At 51.3% G+C, this 18,068-nt stretch overlaps 5 protein-coding genes and 1 long non-coding RNA gene across 12 annotated transcripts in view; 3 read left to right on the top strand and 3 right to left on the bottom strand.

The window, feature by feature from the left end:
* LOC139790520 (POTE ankyrin domain family member G-like) overlaps positions 1-18,068 on the top strand; it is an 86,780-nt gene that overhangs the window by 11,685 nt on the left and 57,027 nt on the right. The gene's annotated exons all lie outside the window — the stretch shown is intronic.
* Positions 1-18,068, bottom strand: part of LOC139790517 (POTE ankyrin domain family member G-like) — a 178,266-nt gene that overhangs the window by 118,310 nt on the left and 41,888 nt on the right. The window lies entirely within an intron of this gene.
* Positions 1-18,068, bottom strand: part of LOC139790522 (POTE ankyrin domain family member G-like) — a 170,666-nt gene that overhangs the window by 121,868 nt on the left and 30,730 nt on the right. The window lies entirely within an intron of this gene.
* On the top strand, positions 7,002-8,197 carry LOC139790506 (olfactory receptor 14A16-like). The gene is made up of 2 exons (XM_071732360.1): positions 7,002-7,122; positions 7,209-8,197. The coding sequence occupies exons 1-2, from the start codon at positions 7,083-7,085 to the stop codon at positions 8,195-8,197; spliced, it is 1,029 nt and encodes a 342-aa protein (XP_071588461.1). The 5' UTR covers positions 7,002-7,082.
* LOC139790512 (zinc finger protein 3-like) lies at positions 13,133-15,573 on the top strand. Its single transcript, XM_071732367.1, has 2 exons — positions 13,133-13,315; positions 14,180-15,573. The coding sequence occupies exon 2, from the start codon at positions 14,448-14,450 to the stop codon at positions 15,042-15,044; it is 597 nt and encodes a 198-aa protein (XP_071588468.1). The 5' UTR covers positions 13,133-13,315; positions 14,180-14,447; the 3' UTR covers positions 15,045-15,573.
* LOC139790513 (uncharacterized) lies at positions 15,289-16,451 on the bottom strand. Its single transcript, XR_011723546.1, has 2 exons — positions 16,401-16,451; positions 15,289-16,264 (listed from the first exon to the last, which is right to left on the bottom strand). It is a non-coding gene; the product is annotated as an uncharacterized lncRNA (long non-coding RNA).

Raw genomic sequence — 18,068 nt, 5'->3', positions numbered from 1 at the left:
TCCCCTCCCCCTTTCCCCTCCTCCTTTCCCCTCCACCTTTCCCCTCCCCCTTTCCCCTCCACCTTTCCCCTCCCCCTTTCCCCTCCCCCTTTCCCCTCCACCTTTCCCCTCCACCTTTCCCCTCCACCTTCCCCCTCCCTTTCCTTCCCTTTTCTTTTTTTCCCTCCCCTGCCCTCCCCACCCTCTCCTTTTTTTGTAATTTTTGTCAATAAATTGATTTGGATTTTGGTTTTAAAATTTTCATCAGTTTCTCGCCCTTATTTCTTGCTGTTAACAAACGTGCTCCTCTTTACCCTTTTTCAGTTTCTGCACACCTGCTTTATGAAATGGAATAAGAAAAAAACCCCATATTTCTGAAGCAAAAACTATAGCCTGCTTTTCAAGAGTGCAGAAAGGGCCTTGGAAGTAGAAAGACTGCTCCAGAAATCACTTGGGCACCAGCAATGTGCTCATGTCCTTTGCTGCCTGTCTGGCAGGGCTCAGTTTGGAGTGCCAGAGCTCAGCTCCAGTTCCATGCTGTGGGCCAGAGGGTTCATTTTCCTAAGGAAAGCACATGGACAGTGGATTTCTTCCCAGTGCTTCCTGATGCCACTCAAGTTTCAGAGCCTCATTCTAAAAGAGCCTTCATGGCAGCTCTGCTCTAGAGCTGTCACACGGGGCTCCACACCGAGCCCTCTGATCTGCTCCCTTTCCTTCAGACACAACTCACAGCAGCAAACACTCATCTTACCATCTCCCTTTGGGGATCCACTCAAAACTTGTGCTGCCTCTGCACAGAATGACTTCTGCAGCCTGACCAGCACCCGACAGACACATCCTGCAGAGGGGGACAGGACTTTCCTATTTGTCAGACAGAAAGAGGGATTTGGATATCCCCAGAGAGAGCAGCTCTTCAAGAAACAGGCAGGAAGCTCTAAGGCACAGACAGCTTTGCCATGAAGGGCTCTTATGGAGAAAAGAATTCACTCCTGAATCCTTTTGGTGGAAGCATTTGGTCCCTGCAGAGAAATCTCTGGGGGAGTCCTGTTCCCAGCGGGTCCCACAGCCAAGCAGAGAGCATCCATCCCTTGGTGGTCAGCAGCTGGAACAAAGGACCTCATCAGCAGGTTTTCCAGTCTATTTGCTGGTTTGTGTTTCCTGTATCTATGGAATATCTCTTTATGTCACACCATAGCACACTCTCATTCTGAAGTTAAGAGGATATCATTTTATTTCTGCAGACCTCTGCTTAGTGTAAGGTATGGCTAAAAATCAACCCAGGTGTGTCCTGGTTTGGGGCAGGATAAAGGTAATTTTCTGCCTTGTACTTTTGCTTTCTTTGCAGCTGCTGCCCACAGACACTGCTGCTGTTGAGAAAGCCAAGGCTGCTGCTGCTCCTGCTGCAGACACCACAGCCTCTCCCCCTCAGCACACACAGGTACTTGTTGACCCTGGGACTGGGAGAAAAGGAAAACCATGGAAATGAGAAATGTTCCAGGCAGGTAGGTGAAGGAAAAAGAGGGGATTGCTGAAGCAGAGTGGGCAGGGGACAGAAAGGCATGGGGTGCACCTGGCCTTTAGCAAGCCCTTTGCCATGCTCTACCATTGTCCTGTTGTAGCCAGACTGGTGATGTCTGGATTGAAGAGGTGGGTGATGTGGTGGGTGGGAAGTTCAGGAGATGATGAGGGTCACAGTGCCATCAGGGATCCAAAGTCCTCCTGGCAAGCAGTGACGGTGCCTCAGTGTCCAGAACTTGTGCCAACACTGTTTGCTGTCTTTACCCGTGGGCACAATCACTTCCCTATTCCTGCTGGCCATGCTATTCCTGATACAAGCCAGGATGCTGGTGGCCTTCTTGACCACCTGGGCACACAGCTGTCTGATACTCATGTGTCTGTCCACCAGCTCTGACTGAGGCTGATGCTGTGGATGGGATTAAGAAGTGAGTTCCATGGGGACAGGGACAGGGTTGGCTTCAGTTGAGTGGGATCATGGAATCCTGGAATGGGTTGGGTTGGAACTAGATGATCTTTAACCCTTCCAACCCAACCCATTCCATGTTTCCATGGTTCTGTGACACAGACCCAGCCAATTCCAGGCCTGGGAGTCTCCACAGCCACCAGCAGGGCTTTGTGATGCAGGGTCTGGTGCCTGGACACCATTGTCATGGGGGTCTCCATGGTGACCCTGGGGGTATATAAGGGGTGTGGAGACCTGGGGTGCCCATATCTGGGAGAGCACCTCCCTCAGGAGTCAGCAGCTGCCCTGGGTGACCATGGAATGTCTGTGGCAGAAAATGCCCAAGATGTCCATGGAGAAGGAGGTGGAAGCCTGCTGCCAGCCCTCCACAAGACCCCAAGGTCAGTGACTGAAGGAAGGGCCAGACCAGAAGTTCCCCTGCAGGCTGTGGGGAGAGGGCAGCTGTCCCCTGCAGCCCATGGAGGAGCACGGAGGGGCAGATGTGGATCTGCAGCCCATGGAGGAGCACCCTGCACCAGGGTGATGTCAATTATTAACTGAAATACATTAAATTTTAGAAAAAAGTCATATTTGAGCAATGTGAGCATGGCTGGGGCAAGGGTCAGGAAGGTGAGATGGCTCTTGTCTCTCTGTGTCTGGATTTCTAGTGAGTTCCATGGCTACAGGGACAGGGTTGGCTTCAGTTGGGTGGGAGGTGTCCCTACCCATGCATGCAGGGGGTTGGAACAAGATGACCTTTAACCCTTCCAAGCCATTCCATGATTCCATGATTCTGTGACACAATCCCAGACAGTTCCAGGCCTGGGCTCTCGACAGCACCACCAGGGCTTTGTGATGGGGTAGGTGCAGTTTCTCAGCTGTTCCCTTTACAGCTGAGACCCAGCCCCGATGAGGAGCCATGACAGCATCTTCATATTCTCCTGCTGTTTTAATCCCATCACCCACAGCTGGTTCCATTTCTCCAGGAACCCATAACATCACTGATAGTGTCTGGTTAAATGGGGATGGTGCAGCATGCACAAACCTTTGCCTCACAGGCTGAGGGCATGGCATGTGATAAGGATCTACAGTCTCATCATGGTATAGATCACATCTCGTACAGCCAAGTCTTTCAGATACCTGAGAGCTTTTCCCAGTGTGGCTGCTTTGACCTGTGGGCAGTCTATTTCCTCTTTATAGGGATATTTCCTGTGTGTATGAAATGTGTATCCTATGTGTATCTCCTAGGTGTGTGTAAAACCACTGTACCATGTACCACACTGTTGAAGACCATATCACAACTACACTTTTAAGCTGTTTTTATCAAGAATGAACCACAGAGCAACACTAATCCCAGATAAAATGACACAGATCACATACCCTGAGTACCAAAGGTACAGCAGGATTGGTTTAATTTCCAACCCTGTGAAATTTCCAAAGAAAATAGTTGGATTCCCACTCAGCAGAGCCATCTGGGTATCCTCCCACTGAAGTAAAAATTCAGACTATTCATATAAAAGAGTTGAAATTTCAACTGGGCTCGAGCTAATTAGCTTAAGCCCCAGGTTGGGCGCCAATAAATCTGTCAGGGTTTAATGCTGAGCCGGCAGTTAACTGAATGACAGAAGCTCTCTATTAATGCCCCTCCCCACCCTGATAAAGAAAGGAGAGAGAATTACAGAGAGAGACTTATGGGTTGGAAACTGAACTACACAGCTTTAATGAAACAGTAATGATAAAAAGGAAAAATTACTAAATATATACAAATACGTAGAAAATTGGTACCATGTTCTTCCTCCCTCCCCACCCCCAATAACTCACTCATCAGAACCAAGGCTTCAGGGCAGCCCTGGGAAAGTCCAGGCTGGACTCCTGGGGTCATCAGGCCTGGTTTAATCCCAGATCAGTTGAAGAGGTGACTGTGGGGTGATCATTGCCATCTGGAGTTCCTCCCTCCTTGTCCTTCAGTTTAAAGCCTTTCTAAAGCAGTTTAAAGAAGGAGCTGCAGGCATGGACAGTGTAGGGCAGCCTGCAGGAGAGGAGGCCAAGGGCTCTGGAAGGCTGAAAGGCCCAACAGGACCAAGGGCTTTGTCACCTCAGACATGGCAGCTGCCTCAAATACCATGGTCTTCCAGGAGTCATTTTGTCCTGAGGCTCTGGACTTTCTTTCCCCTTCTTGGGGAGGTCAGGATGTGTCAGATTTTTTTTTTTTTTTTATAACTTATTTTCATACTCCAATTTCCTCAGGAAGAGTCCTGACTCACAACTGAGGGATGGGCTCTGCCTTCCCATTGCCTGGAGGTCAGAGTTTGGCTTCATTGCTTTATTAATAAATAAATAATGAAAAATCCTTGGCTTCAGAGACACCTTTACAGAGCCTTTGCCTCCCTGCAATCATGGCCTCCAGTGATCTGCTCTAACAAGGCCATGGGGAGGCTCTGGCAGCAGTGGCCCTCAGTGGGGCCAATCAATGCTTCAAGGTACTTTCAGGTTCCATTCTGACTTCTGGAGCAGTTTGTTCATTCATCTCTCAGCACCTGAGGATCATGGACTCAGCACCAAACACACCCTGGGCTCAGTGAAATACAGAGAGCACTAAAGGGCCATGGCTCTCCATGGGATATTCTTGACATCATCAAGACTCATCACTGGTGAGGCTGCACCTCCAATCTGGGGTCAGTCCTGGGCCCCTCACAACAAGAAGGATATTGAGGGGCTGGAGCTGGGGACCCACACAGGTCTGGGACCAGCCCTGGTACCTCCAGTGTCACCCATGGCTTGCATGGGAAGAGGAGGGAAAGGAGATTCCCCCTGGCACTGCCTGGGTGTCCAGTGGGAGAGTGGGAGAAGCAGAGGTTGTGTCTCGAAAGGGGAAGTGGCTGTGCTGGAAAGGAGGGAGGGAGGGGACATGAGCCATGACTTCAGTGTGTGTCCCATTGGGTTCCTGGGGAGCCCCAGGGAGAGCTGGAGGGAGCCCCGAGAGTGTTGAGCAAGTGGCCAAGTCTGGTGCTGGTCCTGTGCTGCTGGGCCGGGCTCCTGAGCCTGAGAGAGCTGCTGGCAAGCAGAGAGTGCTGCAGAGAGAGAGCTCTGGGCAGGAGCAGCTCCTCTGCAGAGCGCAGCAGGGCTGAGGGCACTGCCTGCAGGCAGCAGGGCAGGGCAGAGAGAGGAGGGAGAGAGAGGAGAAAGGCAGCCTGGGCTGGGAGGAGAGCTGAGAGCTGCCTGGGCTGGGGGAGAGAGAAATCTTCCCAGCCTCTGCCATGGTGAGTCTCTGGCTGCAGGGCAGAGAAGCTGAGCTTCCTGGAGGGGGTCTTCCTTCTCCAGCTGGCAGCCTGGGCCACAGCTGCTGGGATCCCTCCGGAGGATTTGGTGGGCAGGAGGAAAAGGTTTGGCAGAGCAGGGCTGTTCTGGAGCAGTGTAAGAGGGAGAGGCCATGGGGCTGCCTTCTGCTGGGGATGGCTGGGGGGGCTGAGGGGGTGTGTGCAGGCAGGGGTGGCCAGGGCTGTCCTTCAGAGCAGGGTCCTGCAGCCCAGGGGCTGTGTGCTGGGGCAGGGACTCTGCTGCCTGCCTGCCTGCCTGCCAGGGGCAGCTCTCAGCCTGCCCGGGGAGCTCCCTGGTGCTGGCAGAAGCTGTGGCTGGCAGGAGACAGGGAGCACAGGGCAGGCTCCTGGTGCTGCTGAGAGAGGGATGAATTGCTCAGGGCTGCTCACAGCTCCAGCTGCTGCCCAGAAGATTTCTGAGGGGACTTTTCAGGAGTCCCTTCAGGGCAGGGCTTTCCTGCTCCAGTCTGGGCTCTCCTCAGGCTCTGCTTCCACTTGTCTCTCCGGAGCATGGAAAGCTCTTTCTGCACTCTGCAGGAGGCTCACAGACCCCAGTTCTCCTCAGCCCTTGTCTGAGCTGCTCCTGAGCCCCTGCACAGTCAGAGATGCCCCTGGACAGGTCCTGCTGCTGCCAGGAGGGGGTCTGCAGCGCAGAGCTGAGCACTCAGGGGGTGAGATGGGGGCTGTGAGCACTGAGAGGGAGGAGAGCTGGGGACAGAGAAAGAGCTGCAGGCAGCAGAGATGGGCAGGGATGGAGAGGGAGCTGCTGCCTGGAAGATGATGGCAGGGGGGATTCCTCCACCTCCCAGCCATCCCCTGCAGAGCTGCTGCCCTCCCTAGAGCTAAACCCTGCTCTCTGTCACACAGCACAGTCCCCCAGCCCTTCAGATCATGGGCACTGAATTCTGAGCATCCTTCCAGCAGCCCCCGAACCATAGAAGAGAAATGCTGGAGTCTCTGCCTGTGTCTCCCTGTCCCGACTCTCTTGGCAGCAGAACTTTGGCAGGTTCCCCTCTTGCCCCTGCTGCTGCTGCCCTTGTTCTATCCCCTTCTTTTTGCTGGGCTGGGGGGAGAGGATTTGGGTGCAGCTCAGACACTGATGCTGCAGGTCCTGTCCTGCTCCTGTGTCCATGGAGGAAAAGCATCCAAACTGCCTTAGATTTGGGGCTGTTGGGACTGCTGGGGTGTGGGGCTGGGGGTCAGCCCACCCTCCCATCAGGATACCCCAACTTTAGGGTCTTTGCCTCTTTGTGCAGCTGAGAGCAGGACTGATGGACAGAGCGGCTGTCCTCACTCTGCACTAAGGGACAGTCCCTTTGCCTCTCAGCACCCTCAGGGTTTCACTTGCAGAGTAACACAAATGCTGAGGGGTTTGTGACAGGGAAGAAACAGTTTGTGGGTCTCAGAGAACAAATGAAGGAATATTTTTGAGAACTGTCTGCTGTGATTGCTCCCTGTCTTTTCTCCCGTGGCAGTGCACCATTCCCAGAGGCATCAGACTCTGACTGATGAAACTGATTCTTTAGCTCCAGATTTCTCATAGAGACCCGTAGATATCTCAGGTATAGCTGCCTTAAAAATACTTGCCATTATTTATGGGGTAAGTAGAAGAGAAAAAATGAAAATTTTCCAGTTTGGTTTACTCCGCAGGCTGGTACATTGGGGGTAAAAATTCTGAAATGTTCATGGATGTCTAGATTGGATTTAATTTGAATTCCCTCCGTGTTCCTTTTTACAAATTTCTGTACGGCAGCACTGACTCCTGCAGAACCCAAAGATCAGCCCCTTCTTCTTATGACACCATCAGCCAGCACCAACCACAGATCATGAATGGGACTTGGCAAAATTCTTCCCGTATGGAGCAGGGTGCTATGGGGATTTCTGTGAGCAACTGAATCGATCTGCCAAGAAAATTCTGACATGACTTACTTAACATTTTCTTTCTCTGACAGTGTATTATGTCCAGAGGCATCAGATGTCCAACAGCAGCTCCATCAGGCAGTTCCTCCTCCTGGCATTTGCAGACAGGCAGGAGCTGCAGCTCTTGCACTTCTGGCTCTTCCTGGGCATCTACCTGGCTGCCCTCCTGGGCAACGGCCTCATCATCACCACCATCGCCTGTGACCACCACCTCCACACCCCCATGTACTTCTTCCTCCTCAACCTCTCCCTCCTTGACCTGGGATCCATCTCCACCACTCTGCCCAAAGCCATGGCCAATTCCCTCTGGGACAGCACGGACATCTCCTACAAGGCATGTGCTGCACAGATCTTCTTCTTTTTACTCTTCATTTTAGCAGAATATTCTCTCCTGACGATCATGTCCTACGACCGCTACGTGGCCATCTGCAAACCCCTGCACTACGGGACCCTCCTGGGCAGCAGAGCTTGTGTCCACATGGCAGCAGCTGCCTGGGGCTCTGGGTTTCTCACTGCTCTGCTGCACACAGCCAATACATTTTCCCTGCCCCTCTGCCAGGGCAATGCCCTGGACCAGTTCTTCTGTGAAATCCCCCAGATCCTCAAGCTCTCCTGCTCACACTCCTACCTCTGGGAACTTGGTCTTATTGTGGTCACTTCCTGTTTAATATTTGGCTGTTTTGTTTTCATCGTGGTGTCCTATGTGGAGATCTTCAGGGCTGTGCTGAGGATCCCTTCTGAGAAGGGAAGGCACAAAGCCTTTTCCATGTGCCTCCCTCACCTGGCTGTGGTCTCCCTGTTTGTCAGCACTGGCATCTTTGCTCACATGAAGCCTCCCTCCATCTCCTTTCCATCCCTGAACCTGGTGGTGTCATTTCTGTACTCGGTGGTTCCTCCATCAGTGAACCCCCTCATCTACAGCATGAGGAACCAGGATTTCAAGGATGCAGTTTCCAAACTTATCAAAGGATCTTTTTTGAAAATACTTAATTTATTTTGTTATTCTTCTGTTCCCTCATAATGTAATTCAGAACACACCCAGACAGTCTTCACGCCTTTTTGCTGATTTTGTTTGTATATATGCGTTAGTTTTGTGGGGTTTTTTTTTTTTTTTCTTTCCAATTATTGCTCATATATGAATGTTATTTTTTTTTCCTTTCTCATTATGTGGATATCCAGGTTTTCTTTGACCCAGACACTTACAAAGAGGAGCTGTGCTCTCTCTGTGTTCAAACAGAGTAAAGAACTTTCCAGTGAATGTTTGCCTGAGGCCCTTCCTTTGAGACCCTCTCTGGAGCTGCAGGGCAGTGCCTGTGTGCAGAGGTGGAGGGGAAAGAGTCCTGGCACAAGGGCACTGCCCGGGAGCACCAGCGCTTGATCTTTTCCAAGCTGTCCCCTTTCCAGCTCCACAGTCTCCTTCTGCACCCTTGGGTAAGGCCTGAGTGCTCTGGCAGCTTGGTCACAGCCCTGCGGTGTGACAGTCCTGTGCCCGCAGGCAGGGACAGGGCACGGGCACTGCTGGGACAGAGCTGGCCTCCAGAACAGCCCTTCCATCATCACAGGGGATCTCCTCAGCTCAGCTCTTCTTCCACACTTGCTCTCAAGAAGCTGCCCAAGGAGTCGACTCTGCAGAGATTGTTGCTCTGCTGCTTTCTCTGGGGGCTCCCTCTGATGCCATCATGGTCCTGGGGCGGGGGGTTTAAGGCCTTAGGTCTGGTTCCTTTGTCACTTCTTTGGTGTCCAGAGCCCTCAGGGATGGTGAATGTTGTGCAATAAAGAGAGCCCATGGCAGTGGAATCAGGCAGGGCCCCTCTGAGCACCCTCCATGGGCACCCAAGAGCTTGTGTGGGAGGTGGTCAGTGTCAGTGAGCACCATCAGCTGGGTCTGCCTCCCAGCTTGACCAGCACAGCCCATGAACAGAGTCAGGTGGATAAGGAAAAGTGTGTCCAGCAAATCAAGGAAGATTTCCTACCCCTCCACTCTGACCTAGTGAGACCACACCTGGAATACCGGATCCAGTTGTTCAATTGAGACAGGGATCTACTGGAAAGAGTCCCGAGGTGAGCACAGATTATTAAGGGATGTGAACATCTGTCATATGAAGTATAACAAAGAGAGTTGGAGCTGTTTAGCTTTGTGAAAAGAAGGCTGACGAGGGAATCTTATGAATATCTATAAACATCAGAGGGGTGGATGTCAAAAGAAAGGGGCCAATCTCTTTTCAGTGGAACAATGGGTTTAAGCTTGAATATAGGAAGATCCACTTCAAGATTACAAGAAACTTCTTGACTGTGAGGCCTGCCCTGGGTGATCCTGCTTTGGCAGAGGGGTTGGACTGGATGATCTCTAGAGGTCCCTTCCAACCCCTAACATTCTAGGATTCTAGGATTCTCTGACCTCAGTCCCTGGGACAGTGATGGGGCCCATCCTGCTCCAGGCAGGTGAAGGACAAAGAGGGGATTGCTGAAGCAGAGTGGGCAGGGGACAGAAAGGCATGGGGTGCACCTGGCCTTTAGCAAGCCCTTTGCCATGCTCTACCATTGTCCTGTTGTAGCCAGACTGGTGATGTCTGGATTGAAGAGGTGGGTGATGTGGTGGGTGGGAAGTTCACGAGATGATGAGGGATCCAAAGTCCTCCTGGCAAGCAGTGATGGTGCCTCAGTGTCCAGAACTTGTGCCAACACTGTTTGCTGTCTTTATAATCCCCCTGTGGGGTGGGACAAAAGGCACTTTCAGCCCCTTTGTGCATAAAGCCACGCTGGGGAAGCCCTTGAGCAACCTCATCTGGTTCATCCTGCCTTGAGCAGGGCACTCAGACAAGGAGATGCTCAGGGGTCTCTTCCAGCCTGAGGTATTCTGTGATTCAGAATGATCTGGAGGGTCATGGGAATGATCTGCAGCATCATGGAGAAGGAGGAGCACAGGAAGCTCGTCCACGAGCAGCTCCAAGAGACACTACTGCTGAGTGAGGCTGATGCTGTGGATGGGATTAAGAAGTGAGTTCCATGGGGACAGGGGCAGGGTTGGCTTCAGTTGAGTGGGATCATGGAATCCTGGAATGGGTTGGGTTGGAACCAGATGATCTTTAACCCTTCCAACCCAACCCATTCCATGATTCCATGGTTCTGTGACACAGTCCCAGCCAGTTCCAGGCCTGGGAGTCTCCACAGCCACCACCAGGGCTTTGTGATGCAGGGTCTGGTGCCTGGGCACCATTGTCATGGGGGTCTCCATGGTGACCCTGGGGGTATAGAAGGGGTGTGGAGACCTGGGGTGCCCATATCTGGGAGAGCACCTCCCTCAGGAGTCAGCAGCTGCCCTGGGTGACCATGGAATGTCTGTGGCAGAAAATGCCCAAGATGTCCATGGTGGAAGGTGGAGGTGGAAGCCTGCTGCCAGCCCTCCACAAGACCCCAAGGTCAGTGACTGAAGGAAGGGCCAGACCAAAGTTCCCCTGCAGGCTGTGGGGAGAGGGCAGCTGTCCCCTGCAGCCCATGGAGGAGCACGGAGGGGCAGATGTGGATCTGCAGCCCATGGAGGAGCACTCTGTACCAGGGTGATGTCAGTTATTAACTGAATTACAATAAATTTTAGAAAAAAGTCACATTTGAGCAGCGTGAGCATTTCTGGGGCAAGGGTCAGGAAGGTGAGATGCCTCTTGTCTCTCTGTGTCTGGATTTCCTTCTTTTCCTTTCCAGCAGGGCTGTTCCATGCCAGCTGTGCAGTTGAGTTTCCAGCCCCTCAGTCTCTCTCCCTTCTCCTCTCTCCTTTCCCCAGAGGGGAAGGTGTCTCTGCTCCAGCACTGCTCTCCCCTCGGGGACTGCTCTCAGCTGCCCCTCTCCTCTGCCCTGCAGCTCTCAGAGCGGTTCCTTTCCCCTGCTTGAAGATGTTGATGGCAGAGGCAGTGTGGCTGCTGTGAGAGCTGTGTTTGGATTGGGTGTGCTTGAAATGCTCGAGTAGCACAGCTGGCAAAAGCTCTGGTGTTTGAGGAGCTGATTCTGAGGCTTTTCTCCCCAAACCCCCCTGGTTCTGTTCAGGCAGAGTTTCTGGTGGCCGCTCAGTCCTGCTGCCAGGGAGCCTGGGGAGCGTGGGGCACGGGTGTTTCTGCCTGGCTGTAGACTCCAGGAGCTGGCACAGCTCTTCAGAGGAGCGTTACTGCTCCTTGCCTGTCAGGAGGGATGCTTCATGAGCTCTCCTGAAACCTCTGTGACACCGTGGGTCATGAGACAGGATGCCTCCAGCAGCCTGCAGTCAGGCTTCTGTCAGTTGTCTCCTGATTCAAAACCCAATCCCCAGTCAGAGTGCAGATATTTGGTTTATTAAGATCTGCCCAGAAAAGGTGCCAGGAGACATTTCCCCAAAGCCTGAGGCCTTTGGAGAAGACTTTAGGGTTTGCTATGCAGACCAAAGACAAAGAAGAACCTTCAGGGCAGTAAAGGCTGCCTTGGTCATTGTCCTCCTGATTTTCACCTGAAAGCACTGATTCAACAGCTTCTTATCTCCAGGCTCCTGAGGTCTTTGTTTTGTGATCAGGTCAGGAAGTGTGTCCTCCCATTTCCTCCTCCCCACCCCCATTACACCAGCCCTTCAGGTTTTTAAACCTGTAATAACTTTTGTGGCTCTTAACCCTTTCCTTTCAACAAAAAATCCCCCTTTGAGACTCATGGGGGGTATTTTACACAACCCATAACCTTCACTTTAGAACCATGAATCACAGAAAATTTTGGGTTTGAGGGGACCTGAAAGATCATCTAGCTCCAAGATGGGCAGGGACATCTCCCACTTGACCAAGATGCTCCAAGCCCCATCAAACCTGGCCTTGATCATTTCCAGGGATGGGGCAGCCAGAGATTTTCTGGGCAACCTCATCCTGTGTCTCATCTCCCTCAAAGCAAAGAAAAAAAGTCAGTCACCCCTCTTCAAATCTGAGACCATTCCCCCCTTGACTGATCACTCCAAGGCCTTGACAGAAGTCCCTCCTCATCCCTCCTCATTTGATTCTGTGATAAAATGTGTAACCCTTGGAAGTGATGAAGGGGGTGCCAGGTGATCATTCCCAAAGCTTACACTCCTTTGGACAAGCCTTGCAGTTTAGAAAGTTTTAAATCCCTGGAAAGCTCCTTGGAGGAGAAAGGGGAGAAGGAATGAATCCCCAAGGGTTGCAATGAAAAATGATTTAATAGAGTAATAATAATAATGACTTCCAATTAATGATGATTGCAATGGCTCCAGTGGAAAGGTGATGGTTACAGCAAGTGGAGGGGGAGGTCCGAGCTGTGGGAACATTATCTGGTAGGATGGGACCAATTGGTAGGATGGGAAGGCAGCCATGGAAGAAGCCAAACCATCCCCCCAAACTTCAATCATAGAATGATTGGGGAATGGAAGGGATCTCTAAAGGTCATCGAGTCCAACTTCCTGCTCTACAGTGAGGGTGTGTATGGTCATACTGTAGAACACTGGGGTTGGCCAGCTCAGAGCATCTGCCCTGGATTTTAGCCTATGGTCACATTGATCCCTCGTTCCAGAGCTCGGTAGAACCCAACACAACACTTCTGATCTCCCTTGCTCTTGTTTAGTTGGTGTCTGCAGCTTCCCAAAATTTGAGGTTCTCTGAAGGGAAAAAAATTATTTTGGAGTGAATTCTGCTCCATAAAGTTGAGTGTGAAGTGGAAATGAAGTAGGAAGAACCTTCAGGGCAGTAACCCTGACCTGGGTTGGTCATTGTCCCCCTGAGTTTACACCTGAAAGCAGTGAATTAACAGCCTCTTATCTCCAGGGCCTGTGGGCTTTGTGTTGAGGTTGGGTCAGCACCACCCAGCTGTGATGTGTCCCCTCCCCCTGCCCATGCCACATCCCTTATATCCCCAACCCTCCAGGACACAGCCCTGGTGTCCCCCCCCCTTCCAACTTCCAACCTCATCCCCCCCAGGTCGGGTCCCTCCCCCCCGAGGCCCCTCCCCACCTTTTCTTCCTCCCCCGCCACTTCCCAGGATCGCACTGCAGCTCCAGGAGGTTTCTCTCTGCCACCCCAGGGCTGCACCCACACCCCCGCCCCACAGCCAGGACCCCCCAACCGGTGACTGCCAGAGCATCGCCCCCCCCTCCCCATCGGCCTGGGCTGTGCCCCCCCTGCAGGTACCGGGAGGTGATGGGAGGTGATGGGAGGGGGGTGGTTATCCCAGTACTGCCCAAACTGGGGGTGAGCAGCACAAGATGGGGTAGGGGGGGGAAGGGTGAGAGGGGGGAGCTAAACTTATCCCTGGGGTGAGGGTGGTGGGATTGGCGACCCCCCAACTCGTCTGGAGGGTGGAGGAGCTGTGATTTTATCTCTCTCCAAGTAATTAGGGAGGAGCCCAAAACATTCTGTTGGGCAGAGCTGTGATAGGGTCATCCCAAGTCATCCCAAGGGTCTGGGGGCTGCAGCTGGGGATCCTCAAATCACCCTGGAGCCAGCGTTAACAATGGCAACCCAGGAATCCTTCCAGGGGACTTAATAACCCGCAGGGCTGAGGAGCCACAACTGGGGGCTCCCAAAACATCTCAGGAGACCCCAACTCATCCCAGTGGATGACAGCTCATCCTGCATGTGGGTGTGATAGGGGAATCCCAAGGTCTTGGTGGGATTTGGTACCATGTCTTGGAACACAAACTCCTACTGAAGTGGTTGATTGAGATATAAGACCCCGAAACCACCCCAGGGGTTTGAGACAGCAATTACCTCTTGCAGTGTCAGTACAATTGTGTAATCACAGCTCAAGGCAGGAGTGGCTCAAAACCCCAGCACCCCCTCCCCCATACAATGGCCCCTTTTGGTTTTGGGTGCCAGTGTAGCTCCTAAAGATAAAGGATGATCAGTGGGTTTCCAGCTCTATGATTAACCTCCATATTTCACCTCACACTGCATTTTCACCCACAGTAGGTTTGATGTAGGTTTTGGTTGCCACCACCACACAAAAAGCCCAGCCCTACTTTGTTACCACACTATGGCTTCTTTCACAGGCACGGGGTGACTCCATCTGGGCAGAAATCTCCCTGGGTGTGCCAAGGACAGGAAAGCTTTTGGTCAAAGTGTGACAGTGGTGAAACATCACTGAATCCATCCAGAAGAAATACTTGACATTGCTGAGGAACGTGGGAAAAGGTTTAGGCCTATTTCCACCATCAGAAAATCCATTGGGGTGAGAGTCCCCCAAGATGTCCTGACTGCAGGAGATGGTTTAGTGACAGCTCAGATCTGGTCCCACGGTGACACCATCACACAGGCACCATGTCCCACACCTGCCCTGACTGCGGGAAAGGTTTTAGCAAGAGATGGAATTTTATCCAGCACCAGCGGATCCATACAGGTGAGAAACCCTTTAAATGTTCTGAGTGTGGGAAGGAGTTTACCCAGAGCTCAAATTTATCACAGCATCACCGCATCCACACAGGAGAGAAACCCTATAAGTGTCTGGAGTGTGGGAAGGAGTTTGCCCAGAGTTCTGCATTATCACGGCATCACCACATCCACACGGGAGAGAAGCTGTATCCCTGCACTCAGTGTGGGAAAGCCTTCAGCAACAGCACCTCTTGGATTAATCACCAACATGTCCACACTGAGGAAAAACCCTACACGTGTCCCCAGTGTGGGAAGGGCTTCACAGCCAGCTGGGGTCTCACCCAACACCTACAGATCCATAGGGGTGAACGTCCCTACAAGTGTCCCGACTGTGGGAAGAGCTTTTCCAGGAGCTCTGATCTCATCAGGCATCGTCTCATCCACACAGGAGAGAAACCCTACTTGTGTCCCCACTGCTCCAAGAGCTTCAGGCAAAGCTCCCACTTGTTGAGACATCAGCAACTCCATAGGGGTGAACGACCCTAAAGCTGCTCCCAGTGTGAGAAGAGTTTACCAGAGCTACGATCTCATCTCTCATCACCAGACCCACCTCAGCCATCACCAGAAATGAAGGGGCATGGTCAAGGTCACCACATTTTCCAAACTTTAGAGTTTCAATGCTATGATATCTTTAAGATGTTGGGGTTTTTTTCCATATAAGGTACAGCAAGGAAGTGATTATCACTATGACACACTCCTCAGGGGATGTGGCAAAATGGGGCCATGTCTGTTTTTATTATTTGGTAGGGAAAACCCATATGGAGCATTTTATTATGACTTTGCAGCAGGACTTTGAAAGAAAACGGGAGCGATAATCTGGGATTGTGTCATTTTGAGGTGAAAAGAACCCTTTTCAACTAAGTGGCTTTTTGAGAACATTCATAGCCACAGATTACACTTCATTGTCCAGATGGTTGTGGCTGCAAATCTGGGTGGGGGCACACTAGCCTGAGGTTCGATATCACTTGGTTGTTTTTATTAATAAGATACTCAATAAAACTTTACAAATGTACAATGGAGCAATCCCTTGTGGCTGTTGGGGTGCAAAGGGCTGGAGAATGCTTTGGGTTCTCTGAGGTTGGGACCCCCTCCCAAAAACCCCCTTTGTCCCATCCTGAGGTGGGCATAGAGCAGCTTTCACCACAGTGACTGGAGAGATAGGAGATAGAGCTGATGGAGAAGAGAGAGACTGAGCTGTCCTGATGGCCATGACTCCACCTGTTCAGCTGAAACCCTTGGCTCTGCAGACCATTCTCCAGCTCTAACTATAAACTTTGAGTGTTATCAGTCCTAGAAGCAGGCACTGACTGAGAAACTTGCTGTTCATTTCAGCAAGTGCAGCTACTTAGGAGAGACTTAGCTGAAAGCAAAAATACAAGACAGAAAACTACTTTTATCCTGGCCCAAACAAGGACATTCTGCCCCTTATTCCATAGCATTTGTGTCATGCTCCAGGCATTACCATCTCTTATCCCTAAATACACCACTACACAAATAATTACTCTCTCTGTGTATTAAAGCCCACTAAGTTAATTTAGTTTATGATTGCAGATGTTCATCTATTGTAGCAGACTCTTAAAGCAAGAAATGATTGTCGCAGTTCATGTCCATGGTCCACAAGTTGCAGGTTGCAGATGTTAACTTCGAGGAAGGTACTGGATGCCAGTCAGTGAACCCTGTTCTGGTTTCATCACCACAACATTATCCTGAAAAAGACTCACAGAACACTTAATTTATGCAATAATTCACATGACAGCAATTAATGTGGGGCATGAATTCACACTGTCCAAATTTCCATGCTCTACTGGTTGAGCTAGCCAGTCAAAACTTATGTATTCTCACGTAGTATTAGATTCCCTTGTGGTACACATTGTACTTCTCCATCTTCCATCATCACCCACCAAGTGTGTCCAGGCCCTTGAGTGAATGGGTTTGCCTTTGCCCGAGGCAGGATAAACCCAAACTGTTTTCCCCAGCAGACTCTTTTCATGCACCACAGGCACTTTGTCCCAGACTACTGTGTGTAGAAGATCTGACTGAGCAGGACCAGCTCAATTGATGATGGAACCCCTGGTGTTAACTAACCAGGTGGCTTGTGCCAAGTGCTGGTCCCAGTTTTTAAAGGTTCCACCACCCATTGCCTTTAAGGTAGTTTTTAACAGCCCATTGTACCTTTCAATTTTACCTAAACCTGGTGCACAATAGGGGATATGGTATCCCCACTCAATACCATGTTCTTTGGCCCAGTTATGCATAAGATTGTTTTGAAATGAGTTCCATTATCTGACTCAGTTCTTTCTGGTGTACCATGTCACCACAAGACTTGTTTCTCTAGGCCCAGGATGGTGTTCTGGGCTGTGCCATGAGGCACAGGATATGTTTCCAGCCATCCTGTACTTACTTCCACCATTGTCAGCACACAGGGCTCACCCTGGCAGGTCTGAGGCAGTGTGACACAGTCGATGTGCCAGGCCTCCCCATACCTATATTCTGACCATCTCCCCTCATACCACAGAGGTTTCAACCTTTTAGCTTGCTTAATTGCAGCACATATGTCACAATGGTGGATAACTGCACAATAGTGTCCAAAGTTCAATCCCCCCTCGCTCACGAGCCCATTGGTGTGTTCCATCCCTGCCTTGATGACCTGAAGTGTCATGGGCCCATTTAGCTAAAACCAGTTCACCTCTATGGTCCCAGTCCAGATCTCTTTGGAACACTCGAGCAGCCTCATCTGCTCATTGGGTGTTTCCATGTTCCTCAGTAGCTCGATATGAAGGTTCGTGGGCATCTCCATGATGCCTCCACTCTCCCTTAGGGTTTGGCAATGGCCACAGGGGACGAGTGAAGGGTGAGTGAGTCCTGCTGATCACTCCTTGCCTCTCTAGCTGCCAGACCAGCTTGTGAATGGGGATCACAGCATCCCTGTTGGTGTGATATTGTTGTTGATGAACTATTGAAGTAGCAATTGGCACCTGCTGGTTTTTAGTTTTCATCAACCCTGCTACAAAGGACTTCTCTGAAAGGCCAAGCAAAGCATGCAGCCATCCTGCATTCTCAGTCTTTAGAGCTGTGATAGCAAAGGACCAGTGGGTACCCTCTAGGTCCTGGAAGTCACAAAGGATTTCTCAAAAGATTATCCCTTGTAGAAAGGTGACCTCATTAGGGGCAGCTCGTACTTAGCCTATGGTTGAGGAGTGTGTTGGATTGGCCATGAAACTTTATCATGCTTTGCTTTGCTTTGTTTGCAAAGAGGAAAACTCCTGCTGTGCCCATGTGCAGCAGTTCTCTAAGGAAAAGAGGGGGGAGCTGGTGCAAAGGAGCTGAACCATCCAGCTGCAGAGACCAGGGGAGAAGTCTGATGGGAGGAGAAGTGATGCAAGTGCCAGGGGCCAAGGAGAGCAGTGGTGGGGTTGGGGAAGTGAGGGCAAGGGTGTCCATCCAAGGTCAGACCTCAAGGAACTGCTTCTCCTTCTGGTGCTGACCTCCTGAGGAGACCCTCTGGGTCAT

Source organism: Heliangelus exortis (assembly GCF_036169615.1).
Source record: "Heliangelus exortis chromosome W unlocalized genomic scaffold, bHelExo1.hap1 SUPER_W_unloc_1, whole genome shotgun sequence".
Taxonomy (NCBI): Eukaryota; Metazoa; Chordata; class Aves; order Apodiformes; family Trochilidae; genus Heliangelus; species Heliangelus exortis.
Note: the sequence above shows the minus strand (reverse complement) of the source record. Positions and strands in the feature narration are given on the sequence as shown.

Excerpts from the sequence above, each read along its gene's own strand:
- LOC139790506 (XM_071732360.1), top strand. The coding sequence starts at position 7,083 with ATGAATGGGACTTGGCAAAATTCTTCCCGTATGGAGCAGG. Across the intron at positions 7,123-7,208 it reads TTCTTCCCGTATGGAGCAGG|TGTATTATGTCCAGAGGCAT; the intron begins GTGCTATGGGGA and ends TTTCTCTGACAG.
- LOC139790512 (XM_071732367.1), top strand. The coding sequence starts at position 14,448 with ATGTCCCACACCTGCCCTGACTGCGGGAAAGGTTTTAGCAAGAGATGG.